Here is a 20,051-nt window from a genome sequence, read left to right as displayed (position 1 = left end):
GACAAGAAGGACAGGGATCGCTTGGATTTTTTTGTTTGAGTTTGTTCCCTGTATTCCTACGTGATATCAGAATACTCCGCGACTCCATATCCCACAATGCAACGCATGAAAATGTCAACAAACGTGTGTTTAGGGTCGAAATAAAAACAAACTTTCAAGAGACAATTTCTACCCTTTTCCATTTATTTTTATAGTAGACAATGTTTGATTCATTGATTTATGAGCTACTCACAATGATTTTATCTAATAACACATTTTTGGGGGTAACAGCCTTAAGTTAATCGAGACATTTAATTAACAGTGACCTAATGCTTCCTTTGCTTTGCAGCTGACTCCATTCTGAAGAAGGAGAAGCCCCGGAGGACGAGGAAGGTGCATTTCGAGAATGTGACTGTTTACTACTTTGAACGGCAGCAGGGATTCACCAGTGTTCCCAGTGAGGGCGGCAGCACGCTTGGCATGTCTGACAGGCACAGCTGGATCAGACAGTACTCACTGGATGAGTTTGCCCTGGAACAGGAGCTGATCCACATAGAAATGCTGCGAGAGCATTTGAAGGAAGAAAAACTCAACTCAATCAAACTCAAGGTAAAGGTTAGCTTTCTATGAACAGTTTGATTTATAAAAAATAGAAATAATATTGTTGAGACATGCTGGCAGGTTAAAGCCCTCTACTGCATTGAGTTAGAGAGTACTTGAACAATGTTTTGTCTGGTTTTCAGTTGACTAAGAATGGTACAGTGGAGTCAGAGGAGGCCAACATGTTCACAGTAGACGACATCTCTGATGAGATTGATATGGACAACACAGAGTTGGACAAATGCATCTTCTTGCACCCGTTGACCACCGAAAAGCGGTGCACGCTGCTGCGCTCGTCTGGAGTGATGATAGACATGAAAGAGAACCGTGAACTGCAGGCCATTCGTATGTCCAGACAGCACTGTGGCTGTGATTGTATACTGTTCTGTGACCCGGAGACGTGTGCGTGCAGCGCTGCAGGCATCCCATGCCGGGTGAGTCCTCCTCAACTTTTAGAGCATGTGTCAAACTCAAGGCTCGGGTTGGAAAAACTGGTCCTTTAGAGCATCCAATTTGGCCCGCAGGAGACAGTAAAAATGACAGAAAACATGAATTATTGTGTAAATTACCAAATAATCTAGTTGTAGATGACTGAAATTCACCAATTTAATGAAACTCTACAATATTTTTAAGCACTTATTTATATCACATGAATGCAGTCATTTCAATTGCAAATTGTGATAAGTACTCTAAATCTTTCCACCAGTTTTGCAATTTCTCACAAACAATTCCACATAATTCCTCTAAATCAGTGGTTCTCAATTTTCTTTCTCTCAAGTACCCCCTTTCTTTTATTTCTAAATTTATGTACCCCTTTTTCTGACTACAATGTTTTACTTAGAATACAATGAAAAACAACTTAATGGGATCAACAAGTGATAACAAACATTATAAAGAATCCCATTGTAAATAAGTGGAATGAAACAGTATTTATTGCCTCCTGAATTGATTTATTTCTATAGTTTTATTGTATACAGTCATCTCCTGCCTGGTGTGGGACAAATTTTCCAATATCTCACTCTCATGTACCCCGTGTAGTGCCATCACGTACCCCCATTTGAGAAACTGCTCTAAATTACACATAAATTGGTTACAAAATCAAGAATTTTGAAAGTGAAGATCCGGCACGGACTGTTGTTAAAAACTATCGCACAATTGATGTTAAAATTGTCCTTTTTCCAACCTAAAAACTGCGGCTTACTAGAGATCAAACTGGTCCATATTTGGCCCCTGAACAATAGTTAAGTTTGACGTCCCTGTTTTGAAGGAATAATCACGTAAACTGAACGGATGTTAAGTGTGGTTGTTATATGCTGAATGTTTTTGCTTCTTTAGGTGAAGTGGATGTTTTTTCCATGTGGCTGCACTAAAGAGGGCTGCAGTAACTCAGCTGGAAGGGTAAAGTTCAATCACGACCAGGCCCGAACTCACTTTTTGGACACCATCAAGAAGTTTGAACTGGAGAAGAGCCGTGAGCAGCAGCAACCCACCCCGACCAACGGTTTCCACTGTGAAACCAGTGACTTGGGGCCTCCAAAGCTGTTCACCCAGTCCCAGCACACATTGGAGTATTCCCTGTCTGACACCGTTCCACAGACGACCAGCATGCACCTCCATGCTGCAGAGGAGATGGAGGAGCCGCTGGATGATGATGAGGAAGAAGATGAAGATAATGAGGATAAAGAGGAGGAGGATGAGGATGAAGATGAGGAGGAAGATGAGGAGGAAGATGAGGAGAATGAGGAGGAGAATGAGGAGGAAAGTAGCTCCATGTCAGACTGCAGCTCACAGAGCTTAACCAATAGTGACTCTGAGGATGAAGATGAGGAGGAAGATGAAAAGAGGTCAGAGACTTTTGAGGACATGTCAAATGCAGACATGCTTACCAAGAGTCCTTAGCATTCCCAGATCCAGTTAGCACTAGCAATGGCACGGGGGTCCATGGACCCTTCAACATGACTGGTGATCAGTACACGGACTATCAGACTAAGGACCATTACACGTCTAATCAGCACTTTGTGCCCTCCTCCTCTTTGACCTGCTACACTGATCAGAAGAAGCTGTTCTCCAAAGCAGACCAATCTGGCAACCAGAGCCAGTTTCAAAGCTACCTGAAATGTAGATGGAACTTTTTCTGTCTATGTGTCAAATGTCTAGATAAGAGTTTGTCAGTTTATTGTTTATGTTTTTGTTTTCAACCTGTAATTTTTCAATATTTCCAAGTGCAAAAAATAATAAAAAAAACACATTTTAATGTCAATTATTTCACATCTTTTCACACCGTTATTGAGGGAAACTCATCGACCAAATAACTTTGTGTTCATTTAATGAACATGTTTGTTTCTGTTGTGATGCTTCATACCTAAAAGTTAGAAAGATGCGTGATCTCTGGCAGATAGAGGTCAACCCAAACATAAAACAAAGTACCGGTACACTAAGATTAGATTTAATCAACATTAACAGCACTTAATGATAAATAAACACACTTTTTTGGGGACGAAAACATGCCACAGTTGATGTAATTGTAAGAGGAGGAGTAGAAATATTTAAGGTTGACAATCAAACTTGATTCATTTTATTACCGTAGTTGTCAAATCTTAGATCTTTAAGGATTTTAAGAGCCATCGAATATATAAGACAAGCCAGATAAAGTATTGTTTACCAAAATATGTAAATAATCTCTGATATCTGTTCATCCAATGGAGAATGGAAAAACGTATTGCTTTATATACTGCTGTATTAGTATAGCTCTTAACCTGGAGACATTTGCTTTTGGTCAAACAAAGGGAGTTTAAAGGCTGCTTTTAATCAATCAGTGGCGTCATTACGGCCTGTAGTACAAATGGTGCCAAAGCATAAAGTGTTAGAAGTCTAGACACAAAACATTCTCAATCTGTAAGGAATCCTTGATTTCATCTTTTCATTATTTATAATTAATATGTAATTATTGTGATTTTCTGAAAAGTCTGTAAAAGTTATAAAGCTTTGCTCTCTCAAAGTTCTCTTTTGTTTAAATGCTGGTTGTGAATTGTAAAGCTTAATGTGGCTGATTATTTTCAAACGTGGTTTTTTGTTTTTTAAGAAATGCATACATTTTGCACAAAATGCTACAATTTAAAGTGTTTGAATTTTAAAGAGTAGATAAAACCAACTGCATTTTTTGTCGATTTCATTTTAACATGATTTTAAGAATAAAAGTATTAAAATTGATTTTGTGTTTGAAAGAATTTGTTTAATTTTCACCAACATGTATTATAAACTCCTCACAGTACTAAAAGACTATAATACAAACACTTACAACACACAGCCAGGGGGCCTCATGCAGTCCTTGGTCTGATCTAAATGACAGTAAAATACACAAAACAAGGACAAAAACATACACATGTATATACACACATACAATATATTACACAAAAATATAAGAAACAAATATGGAAATGAAATACTCAAAATAGATAGAAAAACACACAAAACAAGAGCAAAATGTACAAAAACAAATAATAAAACTATGCACAAATATAATACACAAATATAAAAAATAAAATATACAATAATAATTTAAAAAAATATACAATAAATAAATAAAAATTTGCACACACAAAAAACCCCAAAATGACTGAAAAAACACAAAACAACAAAATCACAGAATAAAAAATATACGAATAGAGAAAAATTGCAAAACACATACTGTATCTACCTATAAAAGCTGTGATGACCCAAGTGTGTGGGGTTGCAGGTGTGTTTGTCTCTGTGTTGTTGTCTTTTTTCTTGTTTTCACAGAGCTAACGACCCTATTGGACTCAGGTGTGCTTGAAAGGCGTGGCCTAACCATTAAAATCACCTGAGGACTCACCCTCCAGCTCTCTTTAGCTCCCTGCTTGGCCTGGCTCTGATTGATTGTGGCAGGATTGTTGTTTGTTGCCCCAATATTTTGAGGAATAAACACAAATGCAGACATTTATCTACCTCTTGTTGTTATATTCCTGTTATGGTCCTGAGCCAATCTGTGACAAAGCAAGAAAGGTCTGTGCGTGTGTGTGTTTTAAGAGCGAGTATCTCCCCGACGGGCCAATAATAAAAACGTTTTTGTACTGCTAAAAGTTATTGAAGTTAATACTTCATCAGTGGTGGCTGGTGCATTTTTCTCCAGGGGGCTGCAACTCCAAAATAGATAAACACCAAAAACAGATTTTGTGTAGCTTTGAACAAATAAACAAGGACAATTGCAGTCACAGAACTGCTTTCAAACGAACCACAGTTATTGTCATTGAACCCATAAACAAGTAAGAACTAATACAGTATATGGTAGTAGTATAGACCAGTGGTTCTCTAACTTGAACACCCTTTCTCTTTTTTCTGAATCCAAGTCCCTCTTTATATCCAACTACCACATTTTGCTCAGAATACTATATGAAAAAACAACTATAAATCATAATGATGGAATGAATGAGTGATACACATTTTAAAGAATCTCATTTTGTAAATAAGTGGAAAATAAAGTATTTAGTGCCTCATGAATAGAATTATTTCTACAGTTTTTTATCATTTATGGTCATTTCCCTCTTGATGTGGGACCAGAGGGTTATTCCATAAAGCGGGTTATGTTCAAACTATGAGTATGTTTGGGCTCAAATGACAGAAACTCTGAGTATCCCATTCCTAAACGCAAGGTATGTTCTTCTCTGAGTATGTTACCATGGCAACATTGTCCGTGAACTAAACTTGGTCGCTGGCATGTTTTATCAAAGAAACCCTGGGTTTCGACCTGGCTCCGCCCACCTGAACACCGTTTCTGAACACTTTAATAAACCTTAACACTCTTCTCTGAAACACATTATTAACATCACACATCACAGACGTGCTCACATCATTACTAATGTGTTGCTTTATGTTTTTTTTTGTGCAAACGGTAGTTTTCTTTCTAACATTGTGGATACAGATCATTAAGTGAAAGACACTGAGAGGTTGATCTGCATTAAAACATCTACTGACATCTGTAGTAAAGTTCCCTGAATACAAACCTGTGGATAATATAAAGGAGATGAACATTTAAATGAATCCGCTTTTAAGGCTTGATTGTTGTTTTAAATTGTTATACAGTTAAATCTGTAATTCATGCATCTTTGAAGCTATGATGGCGCAGTGAATTGTGGTGCTGCGCTTGGGAGTGATGGTTGTGGGTTTGAGTTCTGCTTCAGTGTTTTTCATGACATTTTTTAGGACGTTAAGATGACTCTGGCAACAATATTACATTAAAAATCAATATAATTGTTTCGATATCAAGCGGCAGTCACTGTCTTGATATCCAGTGTAACAGGAGGACTCTCTATGCAGCCATTTTATGCTGCTGACACGTCTCCTCAGACACATTTTATTCATATTATTCACCACTCGTCACGTCACTGAAGAGATAAAGTGATGAAGTGACCAAAAAGTGTAACTAATTACGGGTGATTTAAGCCACTATAATCACTGAAGACTGAACGCACCTTTAGAACAGGCTCATATTCCTCAAACACCGTCTTATTTCACCCATTAGGGTGAATAAATCACTATTTTCCGTTTGGTTGTCATGGCAGTTTGAGAATTCTCTGATCCATTGATGATGGCTTTTTGTTGCGCGCGTGCACATCAGTAACCCAAAGTTTTTACACTCAGGGTTGATTGACCCACTTCATACCAGCTGTAATGGAATCAAACCCAGAGTTTCCCATCGTGGGGTATGTTGACCCAGAGTTTATGGATAGACTCAGAGTTTGTTAACCCTCCTTTATGGAATACCCCTCAGGAGAATGATCCTTGTTTTTTCAGTAAGTGTTCTAATCAATATGATTTGTATCATCATTTTGTGGCTTTTCTTTGTCAATGTGTGTGTTTCTGGTTTCATTTTGTGTATGGTTGGTATTATTTAAATTATTTCATCTCAGTCTGTTTCTTATGTCATTTTGAATTTTTTCTGTTATGTTTGTGTAATTTGTAGCAACGTGTCTTTGTTGTTGTTTTTAAACTAAAGAAATAAACATTACAAAACCCCATATTTTTAAGGCTTTCATTGTTTATTTTCCTTCTTTCTCTCTCTTAAGTACCCCCTGTAGTGCCATTGCATACCGTTAGGGGTACATGTACCCCAATTTGAGAAACTCTGGTATATACAATAGAGTGAGTGTGTGTGTGTCAGGGTTATTATCCATCCATCTATTTCCTTCTGCTTTATCCCGGGCCGGGTCGCGGAGGCAGCAGTCTTAGCAGAGATGCCCAGACCTCCCGATCCATGCACACCTCCTCCAGCCGTACTGGGGGAACCCCGAGGCGACACCAGGCCAGCTCAGAGACATAGTCCCTCCAGCGTGTCCTGGGCTTTCCACAAAGCTTCTTCTCAATAGGACATGCCTGAAACACCTCCCGAGGGAGGCGACCAAGAAGCATCCGAAACAGATGCCCGAGTCACCTCTGCTGGCTCCTTTTGACGTGAAGGAGCAGCAATTCTATTCCGAGCTCCTCCCGAGTGACTGAGCTTTTCACCCTATCTCGAAGGGTGCGCCCAGCCACCCTGCGAAGGGAACTCATTTCTGCCGCCTGTATCCGCAATCTTGTCCTTTCGGTCATTACCCAAATCTCATGACCATCGATCGGTAAATTTAGAGCGTTTCCCCCCGACTCAGCTCCCACTTCACCACAACAGTTCGATACAGCGACCGCATCACTGCTGACGCCGCACTGATCCGTCTATCGATCTCATGCTCCATCCGTCCCTCACTCGTGAACACAACCCCGAGATACTTGAACTCCTCCACTTGAGGCAAGGACTCTCCACCGACCCGGAGAGGTAAAGCCACCTTGCCTCGGTGGAGAACCATGGCCTCAGATTTGGAGGTACTGATCCTCATTCCGGCCACTTCACACTGGGCTGCAAACCATCCCCAGTGCAGGCTGAAAGTCCTGATTTGATGAAGCCAACAGAACAACGTTATCTGCAAACAGCAGTGATGAGATCCTGAGGTTCTCTGGCTGTGCCTAGAAATTCTGTCCATAACAGTAATGAACAGAACAGGTGACAGGGCTGCCCTGGCGATGACCAACATGCACTGAAAACAGGTCTGACTTACTGCCGGCAATGCGAACCAGGCTCCTGCTGCGGTCATACAGGGAACATACAGACTTTAGCAGAGGGCCCCAGACCCCATCCTCCCGGAGCACCCCCACAGGGCACCACGAGGGACACGGTCGAATGACTTCTCCGGCTCCACAAAGTACTTGTGGACTGGCTGGGCGAACTCCCATGAACCCTCGAGCACCCGATGAAGGGTATAGAGCTGGTTTAGTGTGCCACAACCGGGACAAAAACTGCATTATTCCTCCTGAATTTGAGGTTTGACTATCCCCCTCCTCTCCAGCACCCTGGAGTAGACCTTACCGGGGAGGCTGAGCAGTGTGATCCCTCTGTAGTTGGAGCACACCCTCCAATCCCCCTACTTAAAGAGAGGGACCACCACCCTGGTCTGTCAATCCAGAGGTACTGTCCCCGACTGCCACGCGATGTTGCAGAGACGTGTCAACCAAGACAGTCCTACAACATCCAGAGAATTAAGAAACTCAGGATGAATCTCATCCACCCCCGGAGCCCTGCCTCCGAGGAGCTTTTCAACCACCTCGGTGACTTCAGCCCGGGTGATGGGTGAGTCCGCCTCTGAGTCCCCAGCCTCTGCTTCCTCATCGAAAAACGTGGCAGTGGGATTGAGGAGACCCTCGAAGTACTCCTTCCACCACCCGACAACATCCCCAGTTGAGGTCAGCAGCTCCCCCCTGCACTGTAAACGGTGTTGGTGAAGCACTGCTTCCCCCTCCTGAGGCGCCGAATGGTTTGCCAGAATCTCTTCGAGGCTGACCGATAGTCCTCAACCATGGCTTCTCCGAACTCCTCCCAGACTCGAGTTTTTGCCTCTGCGACCGCGCGGGCTGCAGCACGCTTGGCCTGCCGGTACCTCTCGGCTGCCTCCGGGGTCCTACCAGCCAAAAAGGCCAGGTTGGTCTCCTTCTTCAGCTTGACGGTATCCCTTACTTCCGGGTACCACCACCGGGTTTGGGGATTGCCACCGCGACAGGCACCAGAGACTTCACGGCCACTGCTCCGAACAGCCGCATCGACAATGGAGGATGAGAACATGGTCCACTCGTACTCCATGTCTCCCACCTCCCTCGGGATCTGGGAGAAGCTCATCCAGAGGTGGGATTTGAAGACCTCACTGACAGAGGGATCCACCAGACGTTCCCAACAGACCCTCACCACATGTTTGGGCCTGCCAGGTCTGACTGGCTTCCTCCCCTGCCAGCGGATCCAGCTCACCACCAGGTGGTGCTCAGTTGACAGCTCAGCCCCTCTCTTCACCCGAGTGTCCGAGACAACTACAACTACAAAGCTGATCATCGACCTCTAGCCTAGAGTGTCCTGGTGCCAGGTGCTCTTTTGGACACCCTTGTGCTCAAACACGGTGTTCGTTATGGACAAACTGTAACTAGCACAGAAGTCCAATAACAAAACACCACTCGGGATCAGATCGAATTATTAATTAAATCATTAAAAAATAATTCATGTATTTGTATTTATCATGTATGTTTATGCATACATTGATTTTATTTTTGATACTGACTTGGTTATTTCAAGTGTAATACTTATGTGTATTTTTGGCCATTTAGGTCAGTTTTTTTTTTTTTTTTGACCAACTTTAGAGTTTCTTTTCATGGATTTTGATTCATACATCTAAGGTCGGCCCTAAGCAAAATCAGTATATGGGGCCCATAGTGCGCAAGTGCAATTTCTTTTTGTTGGTAAAACAAAAACATTTTAGAAAGTAAACACCTACCTATATTTTATTTGTCATTCCTGTTAAAATGTGTCAAAAGTCAAGTAAAATAGTAAAGTGCTTTTAAATTCAAGTAAAGCAAACAAAGAACACAGGTAAACACTCCAAATGTAAGTATTGAACAAAAAGTTAACTGAAATATTTCAATCTCACTGCAGACCAAACACACCTGAGTCAATAAACAAACACAAAGTCTGTTTTGTGCATACAAAGTCAAACATAGACTAAAACCAATCTACTATTCACAGTCAGTAAAAGCAAAATACAGTGCAATTGTGCAAAAAAAGTAAACAAAATCAAAGTGTTAAAAGAAATAACACATAAATCTACCTATAAAAGCAAGGGAGGTCTGGATGTGTGTGTGTGTGTGTGTGTGTGTGTGTGCGTGTGTGTGTGTGTGTGTGTGTGTGTGTGTGTGTGTGTGTGTGTGTGTGTGTGTGTGTGTGTGTGTGTGTGTGTGTGTGTGGAACAAATATCTCCCCGACAGCGGTGCCAGTTCGACCTGAAACTCGGTCGACGGGTTCCAAACACCCCGAGTGTGTGTATCTGTTATTTTGGAGTCATTTGGTCATTTCAAAATGTTTATTTAAATATTATTTCACTTCTGGACGGCCCCGAAATGAAACCTATTCAACTTTTGACCTCAGGGTGTGAGGGGGCGCTAGCGCACCATCTTCACTGCACAGCTCAAGAGTAAGAGTAAGAGTCACGTGTGCAGCCAGAGCCAACTTAGCCAGCTAAGCAGCTGTAAACACACGAGCAATAGAGAAGAAGATAGTTTAGACCGAGACACTTTGCTCTCTGAATAGAGTGAGTAATGAGTCTTTTAGAGTCCACTGGAAAACTGCAGATTCTCTGTGGTGCCGTGCATGGAAGCTAAGCGCTGTCCACTCGGTTCAAAGGTGAAAAATTAGTTTTGTTTTTTAAAAAAAGACAGCCGAATTGTAGATAATACTTTAATTTACTTACTCACTCATGTAGTGTGGAGCTTTACGTTTTGTTTTGCGTAGTTTTGTTACTTTTCTGATTGGCGCTACAATGTCTATGGAGTTTGGTTATCAGCGTCTCAAACATTCACGGGAACACACAATGTATTTATTTATTTGATGCGCGTTCACGGAGGAGATGGATGTAGACACATGGTTGTTGCGCGTGCACGGAGGAGATGGATTTATAATAAAAATATACTAAATGAGTAAAATAAAAACTAAACAATATTTATACAAAAAGTACAGAAAACGACAACAGAAATGCATAAAAATATACAAAAAACAAAACATACACTACAGAAAAAACACCAAACAACAACAAACATATGAAAATGACTCAAAATACACAAAACTAAATATTTATACAAAAATACACAAAACAACAATAGAAATGCACAAAACTACACTAAAAGAGATACAAAAACACACAAAATGCTTCCAGAACCACTACATTGGCAACAAAAAACAATAATTAAACAAAAAATGCACAAAAAGAAAAACAGAAAGATACAAAAATACACAATGACTCCAAAAACATACATTACAGAAGAATACATCAAACAAAAGAAAAAATGTAAAAATTTTGTATGACAAACACATTTGTCATACACATGTCCCATAAAACTAAACCAGGGAAGTTGCACACACTATTTCACTTTGCACCTGCAAATAAATCCCTTTATAATACTACAGAGTATGTACACGTCTTTGTACATCCATTCTTCAAACACATTCTCATTTGGCCATAAATGACAACTGTACTTATTCTCCCACTGTACTAGATGGATGTAGAGAGAGACACACACAGTATTTATAATAAAAATATACTAAATGAGTAAAATAAAACAAAAACTAAACAATATTTATACAAAAAATACACAAAATTATTCCAGAATCACTACAATGGCAACAAAAACGATAGTTATACAAAAAATGCACAAAAACACAACAGAAAGCTACAAAAATACACAATGACTCCAAAAAACATACAATGCAGAAAAATACACCAAACAAAAAAATATAAAAGTGAGTAAAAAAAAAACAAAACAACAAACACATTTATCATGCTCATATCCCATAGAATTAAACCAGGAAAATTGCACCCACATTTTGCACCCGCAAATAAAACCCTTATGCTCCCACATAAATGCATACTTCCGACGGGCACTGTACTGGTATATAATAATGTAAAATAGTACACTACAAACAGTAAACATTATGACATAGGGGTCATTATTCACTATATTTAGCTTTTGTGTTTCAGAATTTTACATTCTTTTGGTGCATACATAGTTGGACACTTAACCAAAGGTATTGTAGAGCTGCAATACCCATTACTTTAACAAAATAAACATACTGGTAAAAGCTTCTTCAAAAGAACAGTGCAGACAATATTTTTAAACAAAAGATGTCAAAATAAAGAATGAAAAATTAAAATAAAATGGATATAAATATGGTGCAATATTTGTTCAATGCTTTGGTTAGGTTCTTCAAAATTGTATCTTTCTTGCTTTCTGAGATGAAAAGTCATTTATGACATCATTGTAAGTTATCTCTTTTCCTACCTGATGGTTAATACTTATTATTGCTAAACCTGTGAGGTGTTCTTGTGCCATTGCTGGTCACATTTAAAAGTAAAATAAACATGACCAAGGGGTAAAACCAGAAAACTCAGAAGCTTCAGTAATTAACAAGCCTACAACATGAAAAATGTGAAAGATATTAGTTATTTCATAATAGATATTCCATTTTAAACAGTGTACTGTATTTACGTCAAATATATGTTTCATCCAGCAGATGGCGCTAGGAACCCAGTGGTCGGTTGGCATGCAGCATATCTAGCAGTGAAGAAGAGATGCTAAGCTAGCAGACAGAGCTAATAATAAAATGTAACTTTTACAGATATTCACACAATATTACAGATATTCTTTCGGTGCTAAAGCGGTAAGGAATCATTTATGAACATGTTTAAGAGTATTAGGTGATTGTAATTACAAACAAATGCATGGCTGGATAGATTACTGGAAATGTGCCCTGCAGTTGATGCGCGCATCAACACTGGCACCCATGTCACTAAGAACATTTAAGGAAGAGACAAAAGACTAGATCTTCATCGGTAAAGATGAAAGCGCAGAACATGAAAGGAGGAGGTAAAAAAGAACACACTACCTTGGGAGAAAAGGATTAAAGCGCACAGAACAACTGTGACTGGCTAGAAGCAGCAGACAGGAGAGAGCAGGAAACAGTTTTGGGACGCAATCTCAGGCTTCATCATCCTTTAGCTGGCCACCTTTAATGAGTGTGTCTAGTGTTTAAAAGACCAAAACACCCACTGATTTTGATTTGATTTGATTTTGATTCATTCATTCAAAGGAACATTACTGATTATGTTTCCCATATTTAAGAGACAGCCCCCAAGCCATTCTGAATTGGTAAATATCATGTTACTGCCATCTTTTGACACAAAGGACAATTAACATCTCATCCCATGTTTAATGATTGTTATTCTAGCATTACAAGACAAGCTGCTTCAGTTTATTTATTTTTTTTCAACTTCTCAATCTTAATTTTAACTTTCCTGTAAGGCTGATGTATAGTGTGTAATTATCAGCGTTCTGCTTCTGTTTTAGCTGCTAATGTGTGTGCTGAGGATTATGAAGGCCCTAAACTGTATATTTAGATAAAGTGTGGCCCCTCTGCTCTCTCTTGGTTTCAGATTCGGAGGCTAAACGCCGTGAGTGGAACACGAAAGAGGGAATTTGAGGAGGTGGAAGCCTCCTCCTCCCCGTGTTCCTCCGTGCGGGAGTCTGATGATGAGGTATCCTTCAGCGAGAGCGTCAACCCGTCCACCTCAGGCCCATTTATCCGTGAGTGTCTGAGTCTATAGTGTGGCAACGTCAACTATTGACAACAAGAGAACTGTGTCATGATTTCTTAAGGAAAACAAATCCAAAATACATGGTAAAAATGGAATAAGTGGAATAAGTTTGCTTCAACTAAGTGAGCAACAAATGCTTGTTTGGTGAAATTCTAATCTGCATTTTTTTATATAAAGAGTCCTAATGCAAAAGCAGATAACTCCATTAGATGATACGGGTGAAACAGACCGCAAATTGTGATTTAGTTTTAGTTTAGTCTGTTGACCAAAATACAATGTAGTTTTAGTCCAAATTTAGGGTAACACTTAACTTGATGTTTTATAATTAAGGCTGACATTACGATGTCATTATCTCTCATTAGCATGAATAAGGCTGTTGTTATTTGTCGTTCACTAAATTATGACACCTTTGGAGCTATGTTGGCATTTTTTGTATTAGGTGGAGGATCTAGTGGGGTTAGGTAGGGTTAAGGTTAGGGGTTAGGGTCAAAATAATGACATCATAATGTCAGCCTTATGTATAAAACTTCAAGTAAAGTGTTACCAAATGTAGTCATCAGGACTATGATTTCAGTTATAGTTTTAGTAAACTAAATGACATTAAGATTTTAGTCTATTAAATCTGTTACAGATACTGTATAGTCGACTAATATATAGAGGATAAGAGTTTATGTATTTTTTAAAGATTCCTTTATCATCGATCAAACTGATATGAGATGGAATAAATGTTTGTAAACACACACAGACAGATTTGATGTGATCAATACATAAGACCACATGATCACGTGAGTTTTGATTACATTTCAATTCATAAAATCTAATCATATTTTAGCACATTGCATTGTGGGATGTGGAGTCTTGTAAATGGATGCATACAGATTTCTAGTGGGGTTTCTTGTTTTTCTTCACCAGACAAGAAGGACAGGGATCGCTTGGATTTTTTTGTTTGAGTTTGTTCCCTGTATTCCTACGTGATATCAGAATACTCCGCGACTCCATATCCCACAATGCAACGCATGAAAATGTCAACAAACGTGTGTTTAGGGTCGAAATAAAAACAAACTTTCAAGAGACAATTTCTACCCTTTTCCATTTATTTTTATAGTAGACAATGTTTGATTCATTGATTTATGAGCTACTCACAATGATTTTATCTAATAGCACATTTTTGGGGGTAACAGCCTTAAGTTAATCGAGACATTTAATTAACAGTGACCTAATGCTTCCTTTGCTTTGCAGCTGACTCCATTCTGAAGAAGGAGAAGCGCCGGAGGACGAGGAAGGTGCATTTCGAGAATGTGACTGTTTACTACTTTGAACGGCAGCAGGGATTCACCAGTGTTCCCAGTGAGGGCGGCAGCACACTTGGCATGTCTGACAGGCACAGCTGGATCAGACAGTACTCACTGGATGAGTTTGCCCTGGAGCAGGAGCGGATCCACATAGAAATGCTGCGAGAGCATTTGAAGGAAGAAAAACTCAACTCAATCAAACTCAAGGTAAAGGTTAGCTTTCTATGAACAGTTTGATTTATAAAAAATAGAAATAATATTGTTGAGACATGCTGGCAGGTTAAAGCCCTCTACTGCATTGAGTTAGAGAGTACTTGAACAATGTTTTGTCTGGTTTTCAGTTGACTAAGAATGGTACAGTGGAGTCAGAGGAGGCCAACATGTTCACAGTCGACGACATCTCTGATGATGAGATTGATGTGGACAACACAGAGGTGGACGAATACTTCTTCAGTGGTTCTCAATTTCTTTCTCTCAAGTACCTCCTTTTTTATTTTTAAATTCATGTACCCTCTTTCTCTGACTACAATATTTTACTTAGAATACAATGAAAAACAACTTAATGGGATCAACAAGTGATGAACATTATAAAGAATCCTATTGTCAATAAGTGGAATGAAACAGTATTTATTGCCTCCTGAATTGATTTATTTCTATAGTTTTATTGTTTCCAGTCATCCCCTGCCTGGTGTGGGACAAATTTTCCAATATTTCATACCCCGTGTAGTGCCATCACGTACCCCCATTTGAGAAACTGCTCTATATTACACATAAATGCGTCCCTGTTTTAAAGGAACGATCACATAAACTGAATGGATGTTAAGTGTGGTTGTTATATGCTGAATATTTTTGCTTCTTTAGGTGACTCACACGTCTCTGTGCGACTGCACTAAAGAGGGCTGCAGTAACTCAGCTGGAAGGGTAGATTTCAATCACGACCAGGCCCAAAACCACTTTTTGGACACCATCATGAAGCTTGAACTGGAGAAGAGCCGCGAGCAGCAGCAACCCTTCCCGACCAACGGTTTCCACAGTGAGACCAGTGACTTGGGGCCTCCAAACCTGTTCACCCAGTCCCAGCACACATTGGAGTATTCCCTGTCTGACACCGTTCCACAGACGACCAGCATGCACCTCCATGCTGCAGAGGAGATGGAGGAGCCGCTGGATGATGATGAGGAAAAAGATGAAGATAATGAGGATGAAGATGAGGAGGATGAGGAGGAAAGTTGCTTCATGTTAGACTGAAGCTCACTCAGTTTTCAGTGTTTGGCTTTTAAAGAGTAGATAAAGCCAACTGCATTTTTGTTTTCATTTTTGCATGATTTTAAGATTAAAAGTTTAATAATGGATTTTGTTTTTGAAAGAACTTGTTTAATTTTCACCAACGTTGTATTACAGTTTTTCTCAGTCGCTTTGCTTTTCTCACATCACTCTTAACATTTGCGCAGCATTTAGTGCATTTCTCAAAACAATTAGTGTAAACTGCAAAACCTAGTGGATAACCTGCAAAGCATGTCACTTGCTCAAAATGGATAGTCCATTCCTCAAAAGCAAGTCTTCATGTCAATGAAACTGCCATTGTCATCAAAATGAGAAGTCTTGACACCATCGATTATGAACAAGTTAGTTAAATGACTTTGTCATGTTTTCATTATGACAGTTTATTCTCAGTGTTTTCCAATGCAAAAAATGGTCAGGACTCGGTGACACTGCAGTACACGCTTTATCAAGAGAGAGAGAGAGACATGTAACCACTTTTCATGTGTAACATAAAACTAGAGTATACATAGAAGACACGTTTTACCTATACATACTGTTGACAGATCTCCTTCACTCTTTCACTATTCCAGTCAAATGGCACTTTGTACAAATGTTTCATGCACATTTCATTCATTTTGAGCACTTTGTCATTTGTTGCATTTGACATGGATTCAATATTGCCAAATACATTGTTATCCTCTATGACAGCGCTTTGCATTTCTTTCAACCTTATTGCATTGTTTGCAATCACCATTGAAAAAATGGCTTCCTCTTGCTGTGAGGTAAAACCTCTGCGAGGTTGTCTTTCAATCCTATGTGGTGCAGAGTAAAATTACAGTAATGCACAGTAAACATGAGATATTACGAGATGTTGGATTACTGTCCAATACTATACATACCTGATCTCCCTACAAAATGTTTGAATGATTGAATTCACAGTGGTTCTTCCAACATTTGGTTGCAGCCTCTGACCAGCCTCAGCCATTGTGAGGCCGTGATTGACAGCATGGTCCACAACTGTAGCCTGAGTTTCATTAAGAATCTGCCAATATATTTAGCCTCTTCTCCCTCTTCCCCTGTTTTATCCCCTTCCCTTTCCTCCCCTAGCTTGTCATTGGTTACAACTATACTTCACACACCTCCTCGTGAGTGAAAGCTGAAGTTCACCTGAGCGCAATTGTTCAATTTAGGAGACATTTCCAGAAAAAATTATGAAGAAAGGTATAAAATTGGCTTGATAGACTTTGATAAATAGTTCAACAATTGTGTATGTAATGAAATGAAGACTATTAGTTTTTATTGGGAACGACAATTCAACATCCATAAGTATAGTTCATTTTGATGGACATAACATAAGCAAACAATAATGTTATAAAACAGCAGATAATTGTATTAAAGCAGCTGATACATGTCCAAAAGCATTTGCAGGAAGGAGAAATTGCTACTATGATGTACACAAATGACTAAATGTAGTGGAGGTTGAACTAATAGTTACTGTATGAGAATTTTCATTCTGATCTGAGAAAAGCACCAAAGCGACTGAAAAAAATTGTATTAACTCCTCACAGTACTAAAAGACATTTATACAAACATTTACAACACGCAACCACGGGACCACATGCTGTCATTGGTCTAATCTAAATTACAGTAAAATACACAAAACAAGAACATACATGTATGTGTATATACACATACAATATAATGCACAAAATATATTACACAAATATGATAATAAAATACACAAAAAATATAGAAAAATACACAAAAAATATAGAAAAATACACAAAAAATATAGAAAAATACACAAAAAATATAGAAAAATACACAAAACAAGAGCAAAATATACAAAAGCAAAAAATATAAACATAAAAAGTATGCACAAATATAATACACAAATCTAAAAAATAATTGAAAAAAATACAATAAATAAATAAAAATATGCACACACAGAAAAAAACACAACATGACTGAAAAAACGCAAAACAACAAAATCACAGAATGAAAAATATACGAAAAGAAAAAGAAAAATTGTGTGTGTGTGTGGGTGTGGATGGCACATTCATGTTTACCCAAATTTGAAACCTATTCAGCTTTTGACCTCAGTGTGAGGGGGCGCTAGCACGCCAATCTGTTTATTTACAACCTCTAATAATCAGTAGACAAAAGAAGGTCAGTATTGCAGTGTCTGTTCCACCTGAAACTTTTTTAACTTCCACATGGCCCCATGGTATGTATCCATTATTTTGGAATTATTTGGTGTTGCAAAACGTTTATTTTTCATGGTACTTCCAGGTCCAATTGCACACACTATTTTACTTTGCACCTGCAAATATAACACTATAGAGTATGTAGACCTCATTGTACATCCAACCTTCAAACAAATACTAATTTGGCCAAAATTGATAACTCCTCTTAAGCCCCCACGACTACATACTTCTGACGTGTATGTATGTGTAAAGCGAATTTCTCCCCGAAGCGGTGTCTGTTCGACCTGTTGTGTGTGCGTGCATTATTTTAGACTGATTTGGTGTCGCAAAACGGTTATTTTCTTTTCATTTAAAGATTACGGCTCTCAATTTTGATCGTTCGCAGCACTTCCGGTTCTGGTTTTAGGACGTCACGTCACTGTGTTGCAGTGTCTTTGCAGGTTTAAAGGGCCGCGCATGGAAGCTAAGCTCTGACCACTCGGTCCAAAGGTAAACAATGATTTTTGTTAAAAAAAAAGACAGCCGAATTGTAGATAATACTTTAACTTACTTACTCACTCATGGTGTTTGGAGCGTTATTTTTGTTTTGAGCAGTTTTGTTACTTTTCTGATATGCGCTACAATGGCTACGGAGTTTGGTCATCATTGACATATTGACGTGAACGCAGCTGCGTTTTGAATGAATGAATATTGGGCAATTATTTAAACACTTGAGTCTTATTCTGCTTGAGTAGTTTGATATTCAAAAGGTGTGCCTTGACTTTAACTTTGATTCTGACTGTGAATATGAACATGATACTGGGGTGCTAGGTTATGGTGTCTTGGTTACTATTGTAATTTTGATTTATTAACGACAATTAATTAAATAATTTCTTAATGTATTTGTATTTAGCATGTATGTTTATGCATACATTGATTTTATCTTTAATACTGACTTGGTTATTTCAAATGCAATACTTATGTGTATTTTTGGCCTTTTAGGTCAGTTTTTTTTTTTTTTTTGTACTAACTTTGGAGTTTCTTCTAATTGATTTTGATCCATACATCTCAACCACTATGGTGAGCTACATCAACGAACTGGTAGGACAAAGTCCGTCACCTATAGAGATGTCCCGATACAACTTTTTCACTTCCGATACGATATTGATATTGCAGCCTTCAATATTGGCACGAATCATACATACTTTGATGACTTATTTTGTAGTGTGGAAAGTTAGAAAAGGCTTGATCAAGTGATGTTACTCAAACAAAGAACAATAGTCAGCAACAGTAGAGATGAGAAAAACTGACCCATTTATTATTATCCAATTGGTTACTTAAATTTTAATCTTCAACATATTATCTACAGTATTCTATAGGGTGTCCTGATCCGATATTAATATCGAAGATTTTAGATGCAGTCCGATGAAATCCGATATTCGTTTTCTCGCTGATATCGGACCAGTATCCGATATCAATATTGGATCGGGACACCTCTAGTCACCTACCGCTGTGGACAAACCTTTCTTTGGATTATAAGGACAGGAACTGAAGGCTTGAACTGAACTGAGCATTTGGGTTATTGTGGGTAATCCATATTTTTGTCTTTGGAATAGTGTATTGTTTGTAATAGTTGTTCTTTTTGTAAATATTTCTGTTAATACTCACACTCAAACTGCACTACTGCCTGATGTATTCATTCACAATCCAAGCTCCTTTAAAGGGCCCATGTTACGCTAAATCAACTGTTCTGTGTTTTAAACATCATAAAAGTGCTATATGGGCTTTATTCTCTCAATCGTTAGTTAGAGGGTGATTTGCTCCTTTCTTACTGCAGGGTGAGCACAAACACCTCGCTCCAATTTGATGATGTGTTCCCACGTTGATGACGAATTTGACGCGGCACTGAGCTGGAGAAGCCACGCCTCCAGGAATCTCTCTGCCGTGATTGACATGTAAACAGACACGCCCACGAAGGTGAGCATTTCAGCGTCCCTCGCGCA

General features: G+C 39.0%; 3 protein-coding genes across 3 annotated transcripts in view; 2 read left to right on the top strand and 1 right to left on the bottom strand.

Moving 5' to 3' along the window:
- The window catches only part of LOC114455035 (cysteine/serine-rich nuclear protein 3-like), an 82,745-nt gene extending 80,267 nt beyond the window's left edge, over window positions 1–2,478 (top strand). The window contains exons 5-6 of the mRNA XM_028436039.1: window positions 811–1,013; window positions 1,915–2,478. Of these exons, the coding sequence (XP_028291840.1) occupies window positions 811–1,013; window positions 1,915–2,478 (767 nt within the window). The remainder of the gene's footprint in view (window positions 1–810; window positions 1,014–1,914) is intronic.
- The window catches only part of LOC114455168 (cysteine/serine-rich nuclear protein 3-like), a 248,537-nt gene that overhangs the window by 166,652 nt on the left and 61,834 nt on the right, over window positions 1–20,051 (bottom strand). The gene's annotated exons all lie outside the window — the stretch shown is intronic.
- LOC114454781 (cysteine/serine-rich nuclear protein 3-like) lies at window positions 12,380–15,603 on the top strand. Its single transcript, XM_028435547.1, has 4 exons — window positions 12,380–12,861; window positions 13,146–13,296; window positions 14,547–14,806; window positions 14,941–15,603. Exons 1-4 carry the CDS (start codon window positions 12,817–12,819, stop codon window positions 15,097–15,099), a joined length of 615 nt encoding a protein of 204 aa, XP_028291348.1. The 5' UTR covers window positions 12,380–12,816; the 3' UTR covers window positions 15,100–15,603.

This window comes from Gouania willdenowi, chromosome 21 (assembly GCF_900634775.1).
Source record: "Gouania willdenowi chromosome 21, fGouWil2.1, whole genome shotgun sequence".
Taxonomy (NCBI): domain Eukaryota; kingdom Metazoa; phylum Chordata; class Actinopteri; order Blenniiformes; family Gobiesocidae; genus Gouania; species Gouania willdenowi.
Note: the sequence above shows the minus strand (reverse complement) of the source record. Positions and strands in the feature narration are given on the sequence as shown.